We start from the raw sequence: 21,590 nt of genomic DNA on the forward strand, positions 1-21,590 counted from the left end.
GCCGACCCGCGCAGACCCTTACCAGCCGGGGTCGGCCCCGCCATGGCCTTCTAGGCAGCCGTCGGTGTTTTCACAGACAGACAGCGTGTATGCGCTGGGCACCGACAGGCAGGCGGCACTATTCCAAGACCCTCCGCAACAGGACCAAGGTCCGCAGCAGTGGGGGTTTTGGACCCCCGGGCATACCATCAAGCCCAGGGCCCCCAACAGCTTCCTGCTAGGCCTGCGACGGCGGAGCACAGGGTGCCGGAAGCTTCGTTGTCTCGCCCCCCTCCCTCCCCGGATGGAGAGGAAGGATCCAAGCAGCAAGACTCCGCTCTGGCTCCTGAGACAGAGGCGAGGGCCGAGGGAGACCCCCCATTGGACACTTTCTTGCCGGGGGTCTCCTCATCCTCCTCCCCTGATGAAGTGGTGGCTGGCACCTCCTCCAGTAGCCCTCCTCCGCTGGATCTCAGGGCGCACCAAGACCTCCTTAGGCGAGTAGCTCAGAATCTGAGCCTACAAGCCGAGGAGGTCTCTGAGATCGAGGACCCGATTGTCACCATCCTCTCGTCTGATGCTCCCACCAGGGTCGCCCTACCCTTCATTAGGACGATCCAGGCCAACGCCAATACAATCTGGCAGTCACCGGCCTCCATCCCCCCACGGCGAGGGGCGTCGAGAGGAAGTACATGGCCCCCTCCAAAGGCTACGAGTACCTCCACGTCCACCCGACACCGTGTTCCCTGGTGGTGCAGTCAGTGAACGACAGGGAGCGTCATGGGCAGGAAGCTCCAGCCCCCAAATCCAAGGAGGCCAGACGTATGGACCTCCTTGGACGCAAAGTCTACTCGGCTGGGGCCCTGCAGCTCAGGGTTTCGAACCAACAAGCCCTGCTCAGCAGATACGCGTTTAACTCGTGGGTGGCAGCGGACAAATTCAAAGAGCTGCTGCCACAAGACGCCCGCCAAGAATTTGTTGCCATTCTGGACGAGGGCAAGAAGGTTGCACGAACCTCGTTGCAAGCTTCTTTAGACGCTGCAGACTCGGCTGCCCGCACCCTCGCCTCGGGGGTAACGATGCGCCGTATCTCCTGGCTGCAGGTCTCTGGCCTTCCACCGGAGCTCCAACATACCATCCAGGACCTCCCGTTCGAAGGCCAGGGCCTGTTTTCGGAAAAGACAGACCCCAGACTTAAGAGTCTCAAAGACAATCGGGTCATTATGCGCTCCCTAGGGATGCACACGCCGGGAACGCAGCGCAGACCCTTCCGGCCACAGCAGCAGCGCAGGCCATATCCCCAGTTCCGCCAACGGCAGGACCTCAATAGGCGCCGTGGCAGGAATGGAAGGCGTAGGCATTCGGGGAACCAAGGGGGGCAGAATCAAAGCTCCTCTAAGCCCCCGCCTGGACCCAAGCCTTCGTTTTGAAGGTGCGCCCGGGGGCGCAGTAACAGTTTTCCCCCACGGATCCTTCCCCCCCCGTTTTCCAACCGCCTTTCGTTTTTCCTTCCGGCGTGGACCCAAATAACATCGGACCGCTGGGTCTTGCGTACGGTGCAGACGGGATACCACCTGCAGTTTATATCGCTTCCTCCTTCCCGCCCCCCTTCCTCATCCCTCTTCAGGGACCGCTCTCACGAGCAATTCCTTCGACAGGAGGTACAGACGCTCCTCAACAAAGGAGCTATAGAGGCGGTTCCGGAAAACGAGAAAGGCAAGGGGGTTTATTCCCGCTACTTTCTGATCCCCAAGGCCAAGGGAGGCCTCAGGCCTATCCTCGACCTGCGAGAGCTCAACAAATACCTGGTGAAGTTGAAGTTCCGCATGGTATCTCTGGGGACCATTATCCCATCCCTGGATCCGGGAGACTGGTACGCCGCCCTCGACATGCAGGACGCTTATTTTCAGATCGCCATTTGGCCACACCACAGACGTTTCCTTCGATTCGTGGTGGGCCCCCTTCACTACCAATTTGCAGTCCTCCCATTTGGCCTTTCTGCGGCCCCGAGGGTATTTACAAAATGCTTGGCAGTCGTTGTGGCACATCTTCGGCGCAGTCGTATCCACGTGTTCCCTTACCTAGACGATTGGTTAATTCGGGGCACGTCGGAACTACAGGTTTGCAGCCACGTCCGCGTGATCACCGGCCTGTTTGCTACCTTGGGCCTCATGATCAACATGGACAAGTCCACCCTGATCCCCACGCAGAAGGTGGAGTTCATCGGGGCCGTCCTGGACTCCACCGTGGCCAGGGCTCTTCTGCCGTTACCGAGGTTCCAGGCATTGTCGGCGATCGTTCAGCGATTGCGGACAGCCCCCTTGACATCAGTACGGACATGTCTAACCCTGTTAGGCCACATGGCAGCATGCACATTTGTGACCGGTTACGCTCGGCTCCACATGAGGCCCCTCCAGTTGTGGCTCATCGAACATTACCGGCCGGCAAGGCAGCCGCTAGACATGCTGATCACAATCCCCCAGGGGGTGTTAGATTCTCTCGGCTGGTGGCTAGACCAGTCCGTAGTGTGTGCGGGGCTCCCTTTCCACCCACCTCAGCCCTCGGTGTCCCTGACAACGGATGCCTCAGATCTCGGCTGGGGGCCCACCTGGGAACCCTGAGAACACAGGGCCTGTGGTCCCCGCAGGAGGTGAAGATGCACATCAACATGCGGGAGTTGAGAGCGGTCCGCCTTGCTTGTCAAACGTTCTGTCGCCAGCTTCAAGGTCGTTGTGTCGCGGTGTTTACCGACAACACGACGACCATGTACTATATCAACAAGCAGGGCGGCACCAGATCCTCTCCCCTATGTCACGAGGCGATGCGACTCTGGGACTTTTGGGGAAGCCCACTCCATTCACTTCACGGCTTCCTTCCTCCCCGGAGTACGGAACACGCTGGCGGATCGCCTGAGCAGATCCTTCCTATCACACGAGTGGTCCCTTCGCCCGGACGTCGCCCTCTCAATCTTCCAGAGGTGGGGTTATCCCCGTGTGGACCTCTTCGCGTCCGGGGGGAACAAGAAGTGCCAGGCGTTCTGCTCCTTTCAGGGCAGGGAGCCCGGGTCTATAGCGGATGCCTTCCTTATTCCGTGGACGACCCACTTGTACTACGCGTTTCCCCCGTTCCCAGTGGTCCACAGGGTCCTTCTGAAGGTGCGCAGGGACAGGGCTCGCGTGATCATGGTAGCCCTGGCGTGGCCCAGGCAACATTGGTACCCCATGCTGCTGGACCTGGCCATAGCCGACCCAGTTCCCCTGCCCCTTCACCTGGACCTGATTACCCAGGAACACGGGACTCTCTGTCACCCGGACCTGCAGTCGCTGCACCGAGCGGCGTGGTTCCTGCGTGGCTGACCGGTTCTGAACTGCGCTGCTCCACCCCGGTACGGGAGGTACTTTTGGGCAGCAGGAAGCCTTCCACTAGAGCGACATACTCGGCCAAGTGGAAGCGTTTCTCCTGTTGGTGCGTGGAGAAAGGTCTCCGCCCTATGGAAGTTTCGGTGGCCAATATCTTAGACTATGTTTGGTCCCTCAAACAACAGGGTCTGGCGATATCGTCGTTGCGGGTCCACCTGGCAGCTATCTCCACCTTTCACCCCGGTGGGGATGGCCGCTCCATTTTTTCTCACCCGACGGTGTCTAGATTCTTGAAGGGGCTGGAACGTTTATACCCTAACGTCCAACTCCCTGCTCCAACCTGGGATCTTAACCTAGTGTTGTCTCGGCTCATGGGGCCCCCCTTTGAGCCGTTAGCTACTTGCTCCCTACTCTATCTCTCTTGGAAGACTGCCTTTCTAGTAGCTATCACCTCAGCTAGGCGGGTGTTGGAACTCCGGGCTCTTGTGGTAGACCCCCCGTATACAGTCTTCCACAAAGATAAGGTGCAGCTGAGGCCACACCCTGCCTTTCTCCCCAAGGTAGTCTCGACCTTTCACATCAACCAAGAGATATTCCTCCCGGTTTTTTTCCCGAAACCTCACTCTTCAGGCAGGGAGCAGCAGCTCCACTCGCTTGATGTCTGTAGGGCTCTCGCGTTCTATGTGGAGAGAACCAAACCGTTCCGCAAATCCCCCCAGCTTTTCGTGGCAGTAGCGGACCGCATGAAGGGGCTTCCTATCTCCTCCCAGAGGTTATCATCATGGGTAACGTCCTGTATCAGGACCTGCTATGACTTGGCCCACGTCCCTACGGGCCGTGTGACTGCGCATTCTACCAGGGCGCAGGCGTCGTCGCTGGCTTTCCTCGCCCGTGTGCCCATCCAGGAAATCTGTCGGGCAGCGACCTGGTCATCGGTCCACACCTTTGCTTCCCACTACGCCCTGGTCCAGCAGTCAAGAGAGGACGCGGCCTTCGGATCTGCAGTGCTCCATGCCGCGACTTCTCACTCCGACCCCACTGCCTAGGTATGGCTTGGGATTCACCTACCTGGAATGGATGTGAGCAATCACTCGAAGAAGAAAAGACGGTTACTCACCTTTGTAACTGTTGTTCTTCGAGATGTGTTGCTCACATCCATTCCACACCCGCCCTCCTTCCCCACTGTCGGAGTAGCCGGCAAGAAGGAACTGAGGAGCGGGTGGGCCAGCAAGGGTATATATCGAGCGCCATGGCGGCGCCACTCCAGGGGGCGACCTGCCGGCCCACTGGAGTTGCTAGGGTAAAAAGTTTCCGACGAACGTGCACGCGCGGCGCGCACACCTACCTGGAATGGATGTGAGCAACACATCTCGAAGAACAACAGTTACAAAGGTGAGTAACCGTCTTTTCTGTTCCTTCACCTGAAGCATCTACCGTTGGCCACTGTCATAAGACAGGATACTGGGCTATATGGACCTTTGGTCTGAACCAGTATGGACATTCTTAGTTTTATATATAAATCTGCCATTAGTAACTTTTCCTTTTTAGTATGTTATTCCCCTTTCCCCAGATTATTTCCTCCTCTTCCCCCCTCCAAAAATAACCCACAGCAAAACCCCACCCAACCGTGTATTAAGTTTTGTTTTTTGTTTTTGTATATGACAGCCAGTACTTAGAGCAGATTTGAGATTTTAAATATGGACTTCTTTAGAAGTGAGTTATGACAAATGTAAGACAAATGTTTGTGGCCTAATCTAGGTGAATTGTGAAGAGGCAAGTTTCCTTATAGTTAATATTGAAGCAGTCAGTCATAAATATGACTTTTTTTTTTCTTTTTCTCCTTTCATGCCAATCACGCAACTTGTTACAACTTTGCCCAAAATAAACCAATACATGTTAAATTTCACAGATATGTTTTTATGCCAGGAGAGACTTTTTTCTAAAAAGTCTGAAACAAATTGGATGAGGCATTTCAGAGAGATGAGAGTTCAAAAATTGAAAGTTGTCAAAATTGCTTGGCCTCATTGTAAATTAGGCTTAATATGTTGGACTTGACAAGGACTGGTACCTTTTTAGTAGTTTTAGAAGTTTTGTTGTCGTTGCAGAGTTTTCGCATGCATTATGATTGAGGCTACGTTTTAGTGACGGGTATTTTTACTAAAGGTCATGGACAGTAAACGTAAATTCGTGGCTCGTGACCTGTCTATGACTTGTACTAGTTACCCATAACTAAAACTTGGGTCGGGGCCCCCGGGTGCTCTGGTGGGGCAGTCTGGCGGCATCATGGGTGCTGCAGCGGTGTCTTGGGACCCCCGCTGGTGCTGGGGAGGAGGGGGTGGGCAGCAGTGTGCGACACTGGCTGGCACTTGGAGGGGGGAAGTACTGGTGGCACATGGACTGGGACCCAGCTGGTGCTGGAGGGCGTGGTTAGTGAGGCTGGTATGCTCTCTAGCCAGCTCCGTGTGTCCCTGTAGCTCCTATGAGGAGGGAAGGCCAGGTGGGCTCTGTGCGCTGCTCCTGCCCAAGCTCTGGTTCTGTAGCTCCCATTGGCCAGGAACAGCAGACAGTGAGAGCTGCAGGGGCGGTGCCTGCAAGCAGGGACAGCGGACAGTCCCCTGGATGCTCTGCCTAGGTCAGGAGTTGCAGGGTCAAGTTGGCCACTTCCCGGGAGCCTTCCCCCACCTGCCCAGTTAAGCACCGCCCCACACTCCAACCCCCCCTGCCCCAGCCCTGAGCCCCCTCCCACGTCCAAACTGCTGCTGCCCAGGGGCTGCCAATGTCACAGAAAGTCACGGAATCCATAACTTGTGTGACAGACACGCAGCGTTAATTGTGGGCTGTGTAGAGTTCCTAAAAGTCCATATGGCTCAGATGTTGGTGACCACAATGTGAGGTGTCCTGTGAGGAAGGAGTAGTCTGAGGGGTAAGCAGGAGACAGTGCCATACGGGGGTAGGCTAGGAAGAAAACAAGATGTACGTAGCAATTTCAAGAGATGACTACTCCAAATATATTGAATCTGCTGTACATTCTCTTGTCCCCACCATCCTAATGAAGCTTTCACGTTGGAGGGAGGGAGGAGGTACGAGAAACACCTTGCAGCCATTCTCCTCTTCCCTTCCCCCTCCCCAGAATGTAGGGAAATTCACAAGGATTTAAACTTGATTAAGGTGGAGTTAAGATTTTTTTTTACATGAATCATATATGTACGTATACATACACGTGTATGTATAAAAATAGGGCTCTCAAGCAATTAAAAAATTAATTGCACTGTTTAAACAATGATAGAATACCATTTATTTAAGTGTGTTTGGATATTTTTACATTTTCAAATATTGATTTCAGTTACATCACAGGATACAAAGTATACAGTGCTCACTTTATATTTATTTTTATTACAAATATTTGCACTGTAAAAACAAAAGAAATAGTATTTTTCAGTTCTCATATTACAAGTACATTAGTGCAGTCTCTTTATCATGAAAGTTGAACTTACAAATGTAGAATTTTGTACAAAGATACATTGCTTTGTTTTTAAATGCAGTTAAAACTGTAGAGCCTTCAAGTCCATTCAGTCCTAGTTTTTCTTCAGCCAGTCACTCAGACAAACAAGCATGTTCACGTTTGCGGGAGATAATGCTGTCTGCTTCTTATTTACAATGTCACCTGAAAGTGAGAACAGGCCTTTGCATGCCATGGTTGTAGCCAGCGTAGCAAGATATTTACGTGCCAGATGCGCTAAAGATTCATATGTCCCTTCATGCTTCAACCACATTTTCAGAGGACATGTCCATGCTGATGACAAGTTCTGCTCGAGAATGATCCAAAGTAGTACGGACCGATGCACGTTCATTTTCATCATTTGAGTCACATGCCACCAGCGGACGGTTGATTTTCTTCTTTGGTGGTTCGGATTCTGTAGTTTCCACGTCAGAGTGTTGCTCTTTTAAGACTTCCGAAAGCATGCTCCACATCTCGTCCCTCTCAAATTTTGGAAGGCACTAAAGATTCTTAAATCTTTGAGTGCTGTATCTATCTTTAGAAATTTCACATTGGTACCTTCTTTGTGTTTTGTCAAATCTGCAGTGAAAGTGTTCTTAAAACGAACAACACGTGCTGGGTCATCATCCAAGACTGCTATAAAATGAAATATATGGCAGATTGTGGATAAAACTGAGCAGGAGATAAACAATTCTCCCCCAAGGAGTTAAGTCATAAATTTAATTAACACATTTTTTAACAAGTGTCATCAGCATGGAAACATGTCCTCTGGAATAGTGGCCGAAGCATGAAGGGGCATACAAATGTTTAATATATCTGGCACATAAATACCTTGCAATGCCGGCTACAAAAGTACCCTGAGAACTAAGAAGTGGGCAGCATTATCTCCTGCAAATGTGAACACACTTGTTTGTCTTAGCGATTAGCTGAACAAGAAGTAGGACGGAGTGGACCTGTAGGCTCTAAAATTTTACATTGTTTAGTGTTTGAGTGCAGTTATGTAACACAAAAAAAATCTACATTTGTAAGTTGCACTTTCATGTTAAAGTGGATGCATTACAGTACTTGTATGAGGTGAACTGAAAAATACTATTTTAACATTTTTAGAGTGCAAACATTTGTAATAAAGTGAGCATTGTACACTTTATTTTACATTGTAATTGAAATCCACATTTGAAAATGTAGAAAAACATCAAAAATATTTAATACATTTCAATTGGTATTTTATTGTTTAACAGTGCAATTTAAAGCTGTGATTAATCGCAATTATTTTTTTGAGTTAATCGCCTGAGTTTAACTACGATTAATCAACAGCCCTAATATATAATGAGAGAGAGAGAGAGAGAGAGAATAAAATAATCAGTGACTTAATGGGAAAAGCTTTTCAGAGTCTCTTGTCATACTCTGACAACAACAACGTTATCCTGGATATTCAAAGTTACGATTACATGCTATGACTTCCCTCTCTCCCTCAGCATTAGAAAATATGGAAATGACCAATCAAGGTTTACATAATAACTTTAACTCCACCTCTGTCTCGCAGGCCAGAAAACAAGTGAAAAACCAGAGACTAGATCATCCACAAACAAGCACATTTAATTGTACCAGTTACTCTGAAAACTGAGGAAGTGATATATTTGGACTACTTTAATCTTGTTTGTACTCTGCTGTAACATTTAAATTGCATTGTACCTGTCTTTACAATGATAGAGTGAACACTTCTTGCTTTCTTTAAGATCTTTGGGCATTTTCTAGAAATTTTACATTGCTTCACCAAAAGTGACCGCATGTGGGGATGTTCATTTGGGACAGTTCCCTAGAGGCACTTTGTAAATGTTGTGTCAATATGAGACTAAGCATAGACATGTAACTACAGTGTCTGGTTTCAAATCTCTTAGAGATCAGACCAAAACTTACCGGTGAATAGTTTACTTTTTTGAGAGCTCACTAAAGTGTCCTGGATAATATATAAAGAAAACCAAAGGTACATACATCCAAGTTCTTTGACTTCATAGACATCGTATATAAATAAAATAGATTTAATGGATTAAAGATATCTACAGGCTTCAAACTTCTTTAGATTCCTATAAAATCTTCTATCAGAATGTCTCTATCTTCCCCACAAGGTGTGATGAGTGCATGGAATGCTACAGAACAGAGGCAGAAATAAAGATTTTTAGAAGTCCTTCATTATTTGTTTCCATTCTTTCTGATTTTTTTTTAACCTTTAAGTCTGAATTTCTAAGCTTTCTCAAGTCTGTGGGTTTTGAGGAAACTAGGGCAAGCTACAATCCTTCACTCTTGGATATGCATAGATCCAGAGCTTAAGTATTGATTTGCCTTTTTTAGTTTGCATTTTAAAAAAGTGTAAAATCTTAGTATGTGTTGAAATATTGCACAATTCATATAAGTAATTATTGGAAAATCAGTCTAGCTTATCCATAATAGAATTGCTAAATCAAATGCTTTTTAATTGCTTAAATAAGATCTCTAATCGCTGTGAGAGTACAGGGTGACATTGGTCATTTCTTTTGAGCAGAAAGCTGGAACCACTAGAAAGGTAAAACAAATTGATATGGCCAGAAGAAATCATTGCATAACTACTATTATTAAATTGAGCTTCGGTTTAAAATATACCATTGAAATAGTCTTTTTGAAATAGTCTTTTTGTTTTGTTTTGTTTTCTCTGGGCTTCATACCATTGCTCTTTGTGCGTTCTTAACAAATTGGTGGTGTCCCAGAAAGGTTTTTAGGTATTATTGTTAATTATTATTCTCAATCTATCTATTATAGTGCTGTTTATCAGTAGATCTCAAACCACTTCACAAATGAGGTAAATATCAGTATCTACATTTCACAGATGAGGAAACTGAGGCACAAAGGTGAAGTGACTTTTTTCCAAGGTCACACAGCAGGCTGGTGGCTGAGCTAGTAATAGAACCCAGGTCTTCTGAGTTCCAATCATTTGTTAAATCAAATAGATTTGGTGGTCACTAGCCATTCACAACACTTTAAAAAAAGACCTAGAGGAGGTAAATTCAGAATTCTGAACTACCTGACTCACTGCTGATAATCAGGTTCTGCACATAGCAAGGGAGGGAATGCAGCAGTGCTCTGAAAATTCACCAGCGGGTTTCTTTCTTGAGGGGCACGTATCAGCAAAATGACAGTGTTTTAGGATTTATGACATACTAGAATGCTTGTTTATAAACAAAATGTTCCAAAAAACCATCTATGTTAGCCTTCTGCAATTTAAATAGAAATGCTAATTAACAGTAACACTTTCTGAAAACATTGTTCCAGATTTGCTTGCATGAATTAGGGAAACATGGGTCTCCTGTGAAGGGAATATCCCCATCAGTTGAAAGTAAACTTTATTCCATATAATATAGGATCTGCAAAGCTTTCTCTTTAAAGACGAGTTTTACAGAGCAGGGTTTCTGCTCGTTGGTAATTGGATCCAAGGTGATCTGTTCAAGTTCACTGTCTTTTATATATAATTTTGAGAAGTTGAATTGGTGTCAACTGTGAATCTTGTCGAGATTTCACCGATACAAGTATATTATCTCTTCAGCCAAGAAGGATAGGTTAAAATGACTCAGTGGTAGTGTTATCAGAGTAGTATCCATATGTTTGGTTATACTTCCTTGTGTAAAACAAGGATCCTAGAGAGCTCTGTTTGAGGGAGTGCAGTTGAGAAGAGAGACTGCTTTTTACCTTGCACTGCAAGTTTCAAGACTTGATTTTCCCAGCTTCGCTGTGCAGTTACAACAGCTGCTACAAGAACAAAGTCCATCTAATCAGATTGCATGACTGATTCAGATGAAGTCAGCACTGTGGAATAGGAAGCATCTGGGCTTGTAGTTGTTTATCTTGGGAAATACTTTTCTTCACACTTCATCCTTATTCCCTCACTTTTAAATGGGTAGGGTAGGAAGCAAAAAGCAGTGCACCTCCTGAAACTGAATCAGAAAAAATAAATTCCTTGTGTACGTGTCAGTGTGGATCCCATTCTGAGTGTGCATGTGTCTCATGAATGTGATATTGGAATCTTTTGAATATTAGTGTCTGCTGGGTCATGAGTGCTCGTGTGCCCTCCCACCTAAGGGCATAAAGGGCGGAGCAGCCATAGCTGTCCCTTGGTTCCTTCTTACAGCCTGTGATCATTACACACAATGAGCAGTGTCCACCACAGTCACAACGCACAGAGCTTCATAGCTGCAGGTTTCTGGCATTCTGAAAGAAGTGCGGTGTAGAAATGAGGATTTGCCCTTCTGGGGCAGACTTACTCAGTGCACACACGGATGATGACACATACTCCATGAAGAACTCCCCCGGCCACATTCTATTCATTTGGCATCCAGGTCACAGCCCCAAATGAGTAAACCCTCTAAATATTGGATAATCCAGGCAAAATATACTTACCTTCAACCATGGTCTTCTAAGTACCCAAGAAAAAGCCATGGTTCTCTTGGAGGAGGCCATCGTCTTCCTCAGTTGCACATCTGCTTCCAGGCAACAGGCTTGATAGATGGGTCAAGGTATACGTTTAACCACTCAAGTGTCAGCCCATACCCTACCTTTGGATGCCAGTTTGACTCCCGCTGCCCACCCTCATTTAGGCTTGGACTTCTATAACTGACAGATGGGTGCTGGACATTTTTTACCATGGCTAAGTCTTGCAGTATCGGTCCTTTTCCCCATTCCCATTCCCTGTCCCTCTTCAGGGATCCTTCAGCTAAGGAAGAAGTAGCTTCTGTGCTTTGCCTGGGAGCTATAAGGTGAGTTCCTCCTGGAGTAACAGGGAAGATGCTTCTACTGATACTTCCTAGATCTGGGATAGGATGAAGACCCCTCTTTTTTCTCCAGGATAAGGAAGACTGAACAAATGTATATGCCATCTCCCATTCAGGATGGTAATACTTGCTTCCATCATCCCCCGCCCCCCCAAGCTCAAGACAACTTTCTTGTGTATGCATTTCTACCAATTCCATTTTTCCCCAGAGTGATTGATTGCAAAAATTGGACAGGATTCAGCCATATTAGCAGACACAATTCTGGCTAACACATCTCCTCAAGATATCTGTTGATTCTTCCATACCACTTCCAGATTTTACAAGGATACTATCACAGAATGAGGGTCAGATGTTGCATCCAGACCCTAGGTCATGGTAGCTGACTGTGGATGTTGGCTGGTTGAGTGCTACTGATGGGCTGCTTCTTAAAAGTACAAGAGAACTTATTGAAAAGGCGAAAACTCTCCATCGTACCTCTAAATGGAAATGATTTTCAGTATGGGCAGCCCAACACAACCATGATACATTGAAGGCCCCTTATGCCAAAAAATCCTCTGCCACATTCTAGATTTAAAACATTCTGGACTTTAGTTCTGCCTAAGTCCACCTTGCAGCAATCTCAGCAATAATAAATGCTTACTGATCAATTAGAGAACCCCCTCTTATGTGCAATCTTAATATTGTTCTTACAAGCCTCCTGGAACCCCCTTTGGATCTCTCTGAATGCTCTGCATACCACTTTATTCTCAAAGTGGCTGCCTTTGTTGCCATTACATCGTCCAGAAGGGTCAGTGAACTCCAGCCTCTTTACATAACATTCCACAGAGATAGAGAGAGAGGTGTTACAACTTTACCCAAGTTTATTCCCTATATTGATTCAAATGAAAATCTGACACAATCTATTAGTTTATCTCCCTTCTACACCCCATCCCCCAAACCTGAGTTCTCTTTGAGAGAGAAGAAATTCCCCACCCTGGACCCCTGTTTTAAGGGTCTTGCTATGTTATCTTACGTTAGGCCAAAAGGAGCCGCTGGAAGCGGCAGCCAGTATGTTCCTCGGCCTGCACCGCTTCCAGCAGCTCCCATTGGCCCAAAGCAGCGAACCACAGCCAGTGGGAGCCGCGATCGGCCAGACCTGCGGATGGGGCAGGTAAACAAACCAACCTGGCCCACCAGGGGCTTTCCCTACACAAGCGGCGACCCCAGTTTGAGAAACACTGACATAAAGTCAACTTGTGGAACTCTTTGCCAGGAGATGCTGTGAAGACCAAAACTATAACAGGATTAAAAAAAGAACTAGATAAATTCCTAGAGAATAGGTCCATCAGTGGCTATTAGCCAGGATGGGGAGGGATGCAACATCATGCTCTGAGTGTCCCTAGCCTATTTGCCAGAAGCTGGGAATGGGCAACGGGATGGATCACTTGATTACCTGTTCTGTTCTTTCCCTCTGAAGCACCTGGCCTTGGCCACTGTCGGAAGACAGGATACTGGGCTATGTGGACCATTGGTCTGACCCAGTATGACCATTCTTATGTAAAAATTAATTATAATAATAAAGATGATAATGAGATCTCAACATAGCAACGATGTGAGATAGCAACCTTGGCAAATAATGCCTTTTAAAAATCTTGGCCTACTAGGAAACATATTTATGTAAGTTTCCATTCCCAGTCACAAATCTAGCATTCTGGAGCAAAGTCACTAAAATATAGTCCAACAAACAAATGTTTATTTAACGTGCCCCTCACTTTTCCCTCCACTGCACCTCACTCACTAGTGTTGTCCTTGGTCAGTGGAGAGTCAGAGTTCAAAGGTGCTTTCACGTGAGTACACCTCCAAAGTGGGGGGCAAGAAGGCACCTTGCTCGTTCCTCCATCTGCTCACTGTTCACTCTGGCCACTGCTGTTTGTTGTGCCACCGTTCCCCACTCTGTTGCCAATGGCCTTGCGCAGTTACCTTCTGCTGCCACCTGCCACTGTGACCTCTGTGAGTTGGTCTCTTGAGGTTCCACTAGCTCTCAGTGATTTCAGCTGAGCTCTCATTGGGGGAACCTCACTGCTAGTGCAGTCTGGGCCATCTCTTCCACAGAAACACTGTCCCCACAGCAGGACTGAGCACTTAGAGCCAACTATCAGTGATTTCAGCTGCAGTGGTCACTTAACAGAACAAAAGACTATCTATGGAGCCTGATCAGCTCTGTCTTTAAACAGTGGAGAGGGAGAGGTCCCCACTCTCTCTCCTGATGCCCTCAATCAGCACAGGCTAAGTACAGTTCTGCTGCCCTTTACTCATACAATAAAAACAACAACATTTCATTCCCTCCCACCCCCCGCATTCAAGTGATTTGTAACCCAACCCCAGCCAAAATCTATCACTTGGGCAACACAGCTCTGTTTGCTGGATACCTAGGTAGATTAGGTGTGAATGTAAATACAATCTGGTCCTGAAGCCTTTCCCCCACCCGAGCCCCAGCTCATCACTAGCTGTCAGGGAGAGCTCATTTAGACTTTGCTTACAAATCATCATTTGAAATGATTAGGTTGGCCAACATCACCGAAATAAGTGAACTGATGATGTCATAACAAACAGCTGTATAAGGAAGCTAGGCTATGTTCATACTTTTCAAGTCTATTATACTTTTTCAGATACACGTATTTTATCATACTGTATATGCTTTTAAAGTGTGTATTAATGTTTCAGTTTCACTTCAGATTTCCAAACAGTCACTACATTGGCATGTAACTAGTTCACAAAACTGGGGGGAGGGGTGGAAATTTTGGGGAGAGTCAGGGGAGTTGTCATGGTATAATTCCCCACTCTGAACCTTAGCGTCCAAAAGCTGGGGTACCAGCATGAATTCCTCTAAGCTCAATTACCAGCTTAGTACTTGTAGCGCTGCCACCAACCAGGAATTCCAGTGCCTGGTACACTCTGGTTCCCCCAAAACCTTGCCCGGGGACCCCAAGACCCAGACCCTCTGGATCTTCCCACAAGGAAAGTAAACCCTTTCCCTCACCGTTGCCTCTCCCAGGCTTCCCCTCCCTGGGTTACCCTGGAAGATCACTGTGATTCAAACTCCTTGAATCTTAAAATAGAGAGGAAAATTCACCTTCCCCCCTCCTTCTCTCTCCCCATCCCAGACTCTCCCTGAGAGAGAAAGTAATCCTAACACAGAGAGAAATTAACCTTTCTCTCCCCCTTCCCTCCTTTCTCCCCACCAATTCCCTGGTGAATCCAGACCCAGGCCCCTGGGGTCTCACCAGAATAAAAAAAACAATCAGGTTCTTAAACAAGAAAAGCTTTCAATTAAAGAAAGAAAAAACAGTAAAAATTATCTTTGTAAATTTAAGATGGAATATGTTACAGGGTCTTTCAGCTATAGACACTGGGATTACCCTCCCAGCCTAAGTATACAAGTACAAATTAAAATCGTTTCAGAAAAATACAAATTTGAACTCCTTCCAGCCAAATACACATTTGCAAATAAAGAAAACAAACAGAAGCCTAACTCGCTTTATCTACCTAGTACTCACTATTCTGAACTTATAAGAGCCTGTATCGGAGAGATTGGAGAGAAACCTGGTTGCACGTCTGGTCCCTCTGAGCCCCCAGAGTGAACAACAACCAAAAACTAACAGCACACACACAACTTCTCTCCCTCAAGATTTGAAAGTATCCTGTCCCCTGATTGGTCCTCTGGTCAGGTGACAGCCAGGCTCTCTGATTTTGTTAACCCTTTACAGGCAAGAGAGATATCAAGTACTTCTGTTCTATTAACTCTTACTTATCTGTTTATGACAGGGGTGTAGGGAAATCACTGACTAAAGCCTTTTCAGACACTCTCCATCTTTTGGTTGCCACCTCTGGTGCTTCAAAGGGTCAAGCCATTTCCTCCCACAGAAGAATAAAATGGATTTCATAGATGACAGCAGATTGGAATACACTATCAGCTACATTTCTTCCTCCAAATATTAAAGCTCACTCAACTGGCGCACAGGCTGCCTTTTCTGCACACTTCAGGAACATTGCTGTATCTGAAATTTGCAAGGCAGCTCCGTGGAGTTAATTCCCTTTCATTGTTCAACACTATGCTCTTGGCCTGGCTGCAAGATCAGATGTCAGATTTCATAGGGCTGTGCTACAGTCACAATCTAGTCAATGTGAATCAGGACTTCAGTCTCACCTTCCAGACTGAACACTGCCTATTAGTTACCATGCACGCATACTTGAAGAAAGAACGGATATTTAATCTTTATAGTAAGTGTGTTTCTTTGGGATCTTGTCATCCATATGGATCCCATGACCCTCCCTTTACCCTGCTTTTCAGAGTCTCTTCCTCTGGGATTATGAATTAGTGAGGGAACTAAGGGATGGTTATGGCTGCTCTGCCTGTTATGTCCTTGGGGGAGAGGGCACAGGGCATACGGTGGCACAGGTGTGGCTCAACTGACACTACTGTTCAAAGGCTTTGATCTCATGGACATGGATGTATTCACATCTAAAGTGGGATCCACATGGGTAACAACATCTCGAAGAACCACATTTACAGGTAAGTAATAGACTATATTATGTCGAATAACTGTTTAAAAAAGTCTGTTAATATGAAAAATAAAATGCAAGTGGTGGGGTTTTTTTATGGGAGACACACAGTTGTTGAAGATTTAAAATCAAATAGATAATTTCTCTAAAATTTAAATTGAGTACAATTTGTGGATGAAGCTATCTGATTAAAATGGGGGTGGATATCAGAAGGAGGCTCTGACAGGATCCCCAGGGTGCAGCCTGGGACTGTGGGACCACTGTGTCCCCTTAACTCACTATTCTGGGTTGTCTCTCACAGTGTTTTGCTAGTGACAAGCAGCAGACCCCTCTAGGTGCTGTTATCACTCAGCACAACCGCATGTGGAGCCCCACACCCAGATAGATTGCATGAATGCTCCCAGAGGCACTCATGAATCATACAGAGTAAGACAAATCTCCCCCCTCCTCCCCCTGCCCCCAGTTCCTGGCCTTGTACTTCAGGAATATACCATCTTCCACTGCTCAAGACCCTTTATTGAACAATGCAGGTTTATTAATTGGTCCACCACTTCATCAATGGAAAGTGGATATGCACCAGCCTTTGCAAACTTGAGCAGATTTACCAAGCTCTTCAGGCAAACTCACTGGTAAAGATAAACAGTAAAACAAGTTTATTGATTACAAAAGAGAGATTTTAAGTGATTATAAGTGATAGGTAAAAAGGCAGTGATTACCAAAATAAAATAAAAAATATAACATATGCGTGCAGGCTAAACTCTCAACCTTGTTAGACTGGGTAACATCTAGATTAAGCAGTTTTTGTCACCCCACTGGATATTACAGTTCATAGTACACAGGTTTCACTCTTGAAACCTGGGCCAGTCTCTTCTGTCGGAGTCTTCGGTCTTCTCAGTACCCTGTTGTTTGCAGCATAGGTGAGGGAAGATGTACTGTTTTTATGCCCTTAGTCGATGTTTTATACTGTTTTATGCCCTTAGTCCATGTGCTTGCAGAACACAAGTCCAGGCATGTCTGGTGTCAGAGTAGCAGCTGTGTTAGTCTGTATCCGCAAAAAGAACAGGAGTACTTGTGGCACCTTAGAGACTAACACATTTATTTGAGCATAAGCTTATGCTCAAATTTGTTAGTCTTTAAGGTGCCACAAGTATTCCTGTTCTTTTTGCATGTCCGGTGGGCATTGCTAAGTCACAAGGTGAAACAATACTCCCTATATGTCTCCTGTGAGTGAGTCATTGTATTGTAACTCCTCTGCTAGACGGTGGCTAGTGATGTCCGTTCTGCACCCACCTGGGTGTTGGTTACCTCCCTTGTCGTTGTCTCTGGAGAGCTAGTATCTGTGCATTTCCCAAACCCACAGCATATTTTAGTGAACACTATACAACACAATTCTTATAATTTTATATGCATTAATGATACACACATTTAGATAGAACAGTGGCTTTCAGCAGATCATAATCTTTTCCTTGATACCTCACATGGCATGCTTCATGTGAAATATCACAGTTATATATGTGGTGAATATGAGGATTACAGGGTGCTCCCCCAATGTATAGAGTGTCAAAGGGGCATACAGTGTGCCTGTGTGAAGTTACACCATGTGAGTAGCAAAGTAAAATTGTACGCTGATGCTAAGGAGAGCAGTCAAATTAGGCCCCTTCCTAGAAAACAAAATGGCACCTGAGCCACTTTTCACTTTTGAAGAGCTAATGCTATTATTTATGCATTAGCTTGTAGGTGGGTTTGTTGGTTTTTGAAAAGATGATCTCTCTAATGTCTGATTCTTTGCATGTAGTATATACTGACAAATCCTTTTCTAAACTTTTTCAGGTTGTCCGTCAGATGATGTGGCTGATGGATCATATTTTTAAGTATACAAACTTTGGGATCGTATCACTAATCCACGGAGACTTCTTTATAAGACAGGTAAAAAATAAATTTGTGGTAGAGCCTTGATTTATCCTTGTAGTCAATGCTCTGTTTTCCGTTAAGTTTTCTAGATGCAAAATTTCAATGTGGTCTGCTAGGATTTATCTGTGTAACTTCTGTACTGGGGATTACAAGGTGAAATCCTTATACTGAAGTGTACTTGTTAAAGGTAGATCTAATACAAAATAAATTAAAATATTTTAATTTGTTTTTAGTATTTGTATTATTTAACATTTATATGATGATAGGGGCCTCAACCAGGTAGAGGTCCCATTGTGCTAGGCCACAGTACAATCATACAGTAAATGACAGTCTTTGCTTCAGAGTTTACTATCTAAACGAGGTACATTGCCGTAAATGTAGAATAATATAGTGTGGAATCAGGTCTGTAATATTGATAATGTGTAAACTTCAGTGATTCTTGTTTGTTTGGCTATGTTATCCCAAAAACTGACAGAGAAATGATTACTGAGATTTTCTGTATTCTTCATTTCTTAAATGCAGAGCAAACAATCCTCCAAGAATAAGAAAATTGTAAAAAAGGTTTGGTAGCTAACATTGATCTGATTCTGGTTATGCAAAGTATGACATTCAGAATACACATTTCTCCCTCCTCCTTTATTTTTATTTGTCTGGGTTAGGGAGGGGGGAGGCAGGTGGAGGTTAATTGGGATATTGTAACTTTAAGGAAAGAGGCTAATCTGTATTTAAAACAGAGTGACTGAGGATTTGTTTGAAAAAAATATAAATTTCAGGCCAGATTTTCAGTTAGGAGATTAGAGGGGTGCTTAGTAAATTACAGGCACTATTACATATTAAAATAACAACCTCCAGTGGTGGGCCTATTCTGCTTTGTGGATGACCTTTAGTTACATGATGGTGCTCTTGCATCTGAGAGAAGAACGGAACCTGACATGTTTTAAAATATCAATTGCTTTCTATCTATTTCTTGTATTTACTTACATTTAGCACACGTACAAAATAAATAATGAGTTATATATGCTAAAGGGCAACTGCAGATTTGTTAATAGGATATACATTTTAGGATATTTTTGGATGTGTTTTTGTGGCCCTTCCGTCTACCTAATGTAACTAATGTGTATTTGAACTTTAAATTAAAAGATTATTAAGCTGCAAAAACAATGGTTTGCCCTCTATAAAAGGTTATGGTATTGCAGACCTCAAATTTTCATTAATCAGAGATTTATGCTATCTGGAATCTGAGTATTAACAGTGAAAGAGAAAGGCATGTTTTTCTTTTGTAATTGTTTTTCTGATGGGCATATACATCACTGTCACTCAATATTCTTCATTGCAAAAGTAGCTACAAAACCCCCTATTATCTTCTTGGAGCCTTGATCATGGCATCATCATAATAAAAATGAACTCCCCTCCCCTCCCTCCCTCTCATGAACAGGTTTACTTGAAGTAACTAGAGTGTGTGTTTGTTTTTCAAAGGGGGTGGCTAGCGTTCTTTTTTCACCTAATGACTGTCTTGCTACTAGTGTAAACTTCATTTTCTAACTCCACCGTGTCCCCTCCTCCCCCCCCCCGGGATTGCAAGATTCATGGTACCCTCAAGGAACTATGATACAATGGGTTTTTGTTACACTCCTGCTCGCCCTGCACAAAAGATCAAGACTATTGCTTGTGCTACAGGACTGCTAGTCACCAGCTGGAAGAATGCAGATCCTAAAGCAATGGCCTAAGCTTAGTTCAGCTGTCCATTTTAACAGTCTAGCAGAAAAAGGAGTGTCTGTTTCAAGGACTTTCACTGCTTTTGTGGCCTTACCATCAGTTTACTTTTCTCTACTACTTAGCCGCTACTTAAGTCTTCCGAATGGTCCTCCCCAAATCACAGCTTTTTCAGGTCGTCTAGTCTGATGGTATCTGAGAGCATCCAGTGCTTGCTGGATGTTGTTCCATCCATATCCCTGAGGAGTTGTTTTAGAAGTCAGGGTATGGCTACACTTGCATTTGTGCAGCACTGGGAGTTACAGCTGTGTTCGTACAGCTGTGTAGGGCCAGCGCTGCAGTGTGGCCCACTGACAGCTACCAGCGCTGCAGTGTGGCCACATTTGCAGCATTTGCAGCGCTGTTGGGAGTGATGCATGGTGGGCAGCTATCCCACAGAGTACCTCGTCCCATTTTGGCGCTGTGGCTTGTCGGAAGGGTGCGAGTCTTTCTTTCCGCTTCCTGTTCCAACACCCCGTGGTGCTTTGCTACACATTCCAAGCAGTTTGGTGGCTTTGTGAGTCTGCAGCGCGATTTCTGTTACAAATGGAGCCTGAGCTGCTGAGGACCTTGCTGATGAATGTTGCCAGCACATCATGCATGGCAGTGGAGCTATTCCTTCAGCTGCAAAGTGACAGTGAGAAGTCAGACGATGATATTGATTCGCCTGACGCGCAAGACACTAAATTGCTTGTGGCAGTAACGGACGTGCTCAGCACCGTGGAACGCCGCCTTTGGGCTCGGGAAATGAGCACTGAGTGGTGGGATCACATCGTCCTGCAAGCCTGGGATGACGAGCAGTGGCTGCAGAACTTTCGGATGAGAAAAGCCACTTTCATGGGACTGTGTGCTGAGCTCGCCCCTACCCTGCGGCACAGGGACACGAGATTGAGAACTGCCCTGCCAGTGGAGAAGCGGGTGGCTATTGCGATCTGGAAGCTGGCAACTCCAGACAGCTACCGATCGGTGGCGAACCAGTTTGGAGTGGGAAAGTCCACCGTTGGAATAGTGTTGATGCAAGTTTGCACGGCCATTAATCGCACCCTGCTAAGAAGAACTGTGACTCTGGGAAACGTGCAGGACAGTGTGGATGGCTTTGCACAAATGGGTTTCCCTAACTGTGGAGGGGCAATAGATGGGACGCATATTCCTATTCTGGCACCACCCCACCTGGCATCAGAGTACATTAATCGCAAGGGGTATTTCTCCGTGGTTCTTCAAGCGCTTGTGGATCACCGTGGGCGTTTCACTGACATTTACTCAGGATGGCCTGGAAAGGTGCATGATGCACGCATCTTTCGGAACAGTGCCCTGTTCAGGAAGCTGATGGCCGGGACTTTTTTCCCAGACCGCAAGATCACAGTAGGGGACGTCGAAATGCCCACGGTGATCCTTGGAGACCCCGCTTACCCCTTAATGCCATGGCTCATGAAACCGTATACAGGGAAGCTTGACAGGAGCAAGGACCGGTTCAACTACAGGCTGAGCTGGTGCAGAATGACTGTGGAGTGTGCTTTTGGCCGTTTAAGGGTGCGCTGGAGGTGTCTTTACGGGAAGCTAGATTTGGGGGAAAGCAGCATCTCCGCTGTTATATCCGCGTGCTGTACCCTCCATACTATTTGTGAAGGGAAGGGTGAAAGATTCAGTGAGGAATGGGCCTCCGAGGTTCGATGCCTAGAGGCTGAATTTGCACAGCCAGAGAGCAGGGCTACTAGAGAGGCCCAGCAAAGGGCTTCAAGGATTAGGGATGCC

The 21,590-nt window shown here is 45.9% G+C and overlaps 1 protein-coding gene across 10 annotated transcripts in view; it reads left to right on the forward strand.

The window, feature by feature from the left end:
* Positions 1-21,590, forward strand: part of LPGAT1 (lysophosphatidylglycerol acyltransferase 1) — a 213,620-nt gene that overhangs the window by 57,120 nt on the left and 134,910 nt on the right. For all 10 annotated transcript variants that reach the window (XM_030557566.1, XM_030557568.1, XM_030557565.1 and 7 more), the window contains one exon: positions 18,006-18,101. In XM_030557566.1, coding sequence (XP_030413426.1) covers positions 18,006-18,101 — 96 coding nt within the window. The remainder of the gene's footprint in view (positions 1-18,005; positions 18,102-21,590) is intronic.

This window comes from Gopherus evgoodei, chromosome 3, assembly GCF_007399415.2.
Source record: "Gopherus evgoodei ecotype Sinaloan lineage chromosome 3, rGopEvg1_v1.p, whole genome shotgun sequence".
In the NCBI taxonomy this organism is placed as follows: domain Eukaryota; kingdom Metazoa; phylum Chordata; order Testudines; family Testudinidae; genus Gopherus; species Gopherus evgoodei.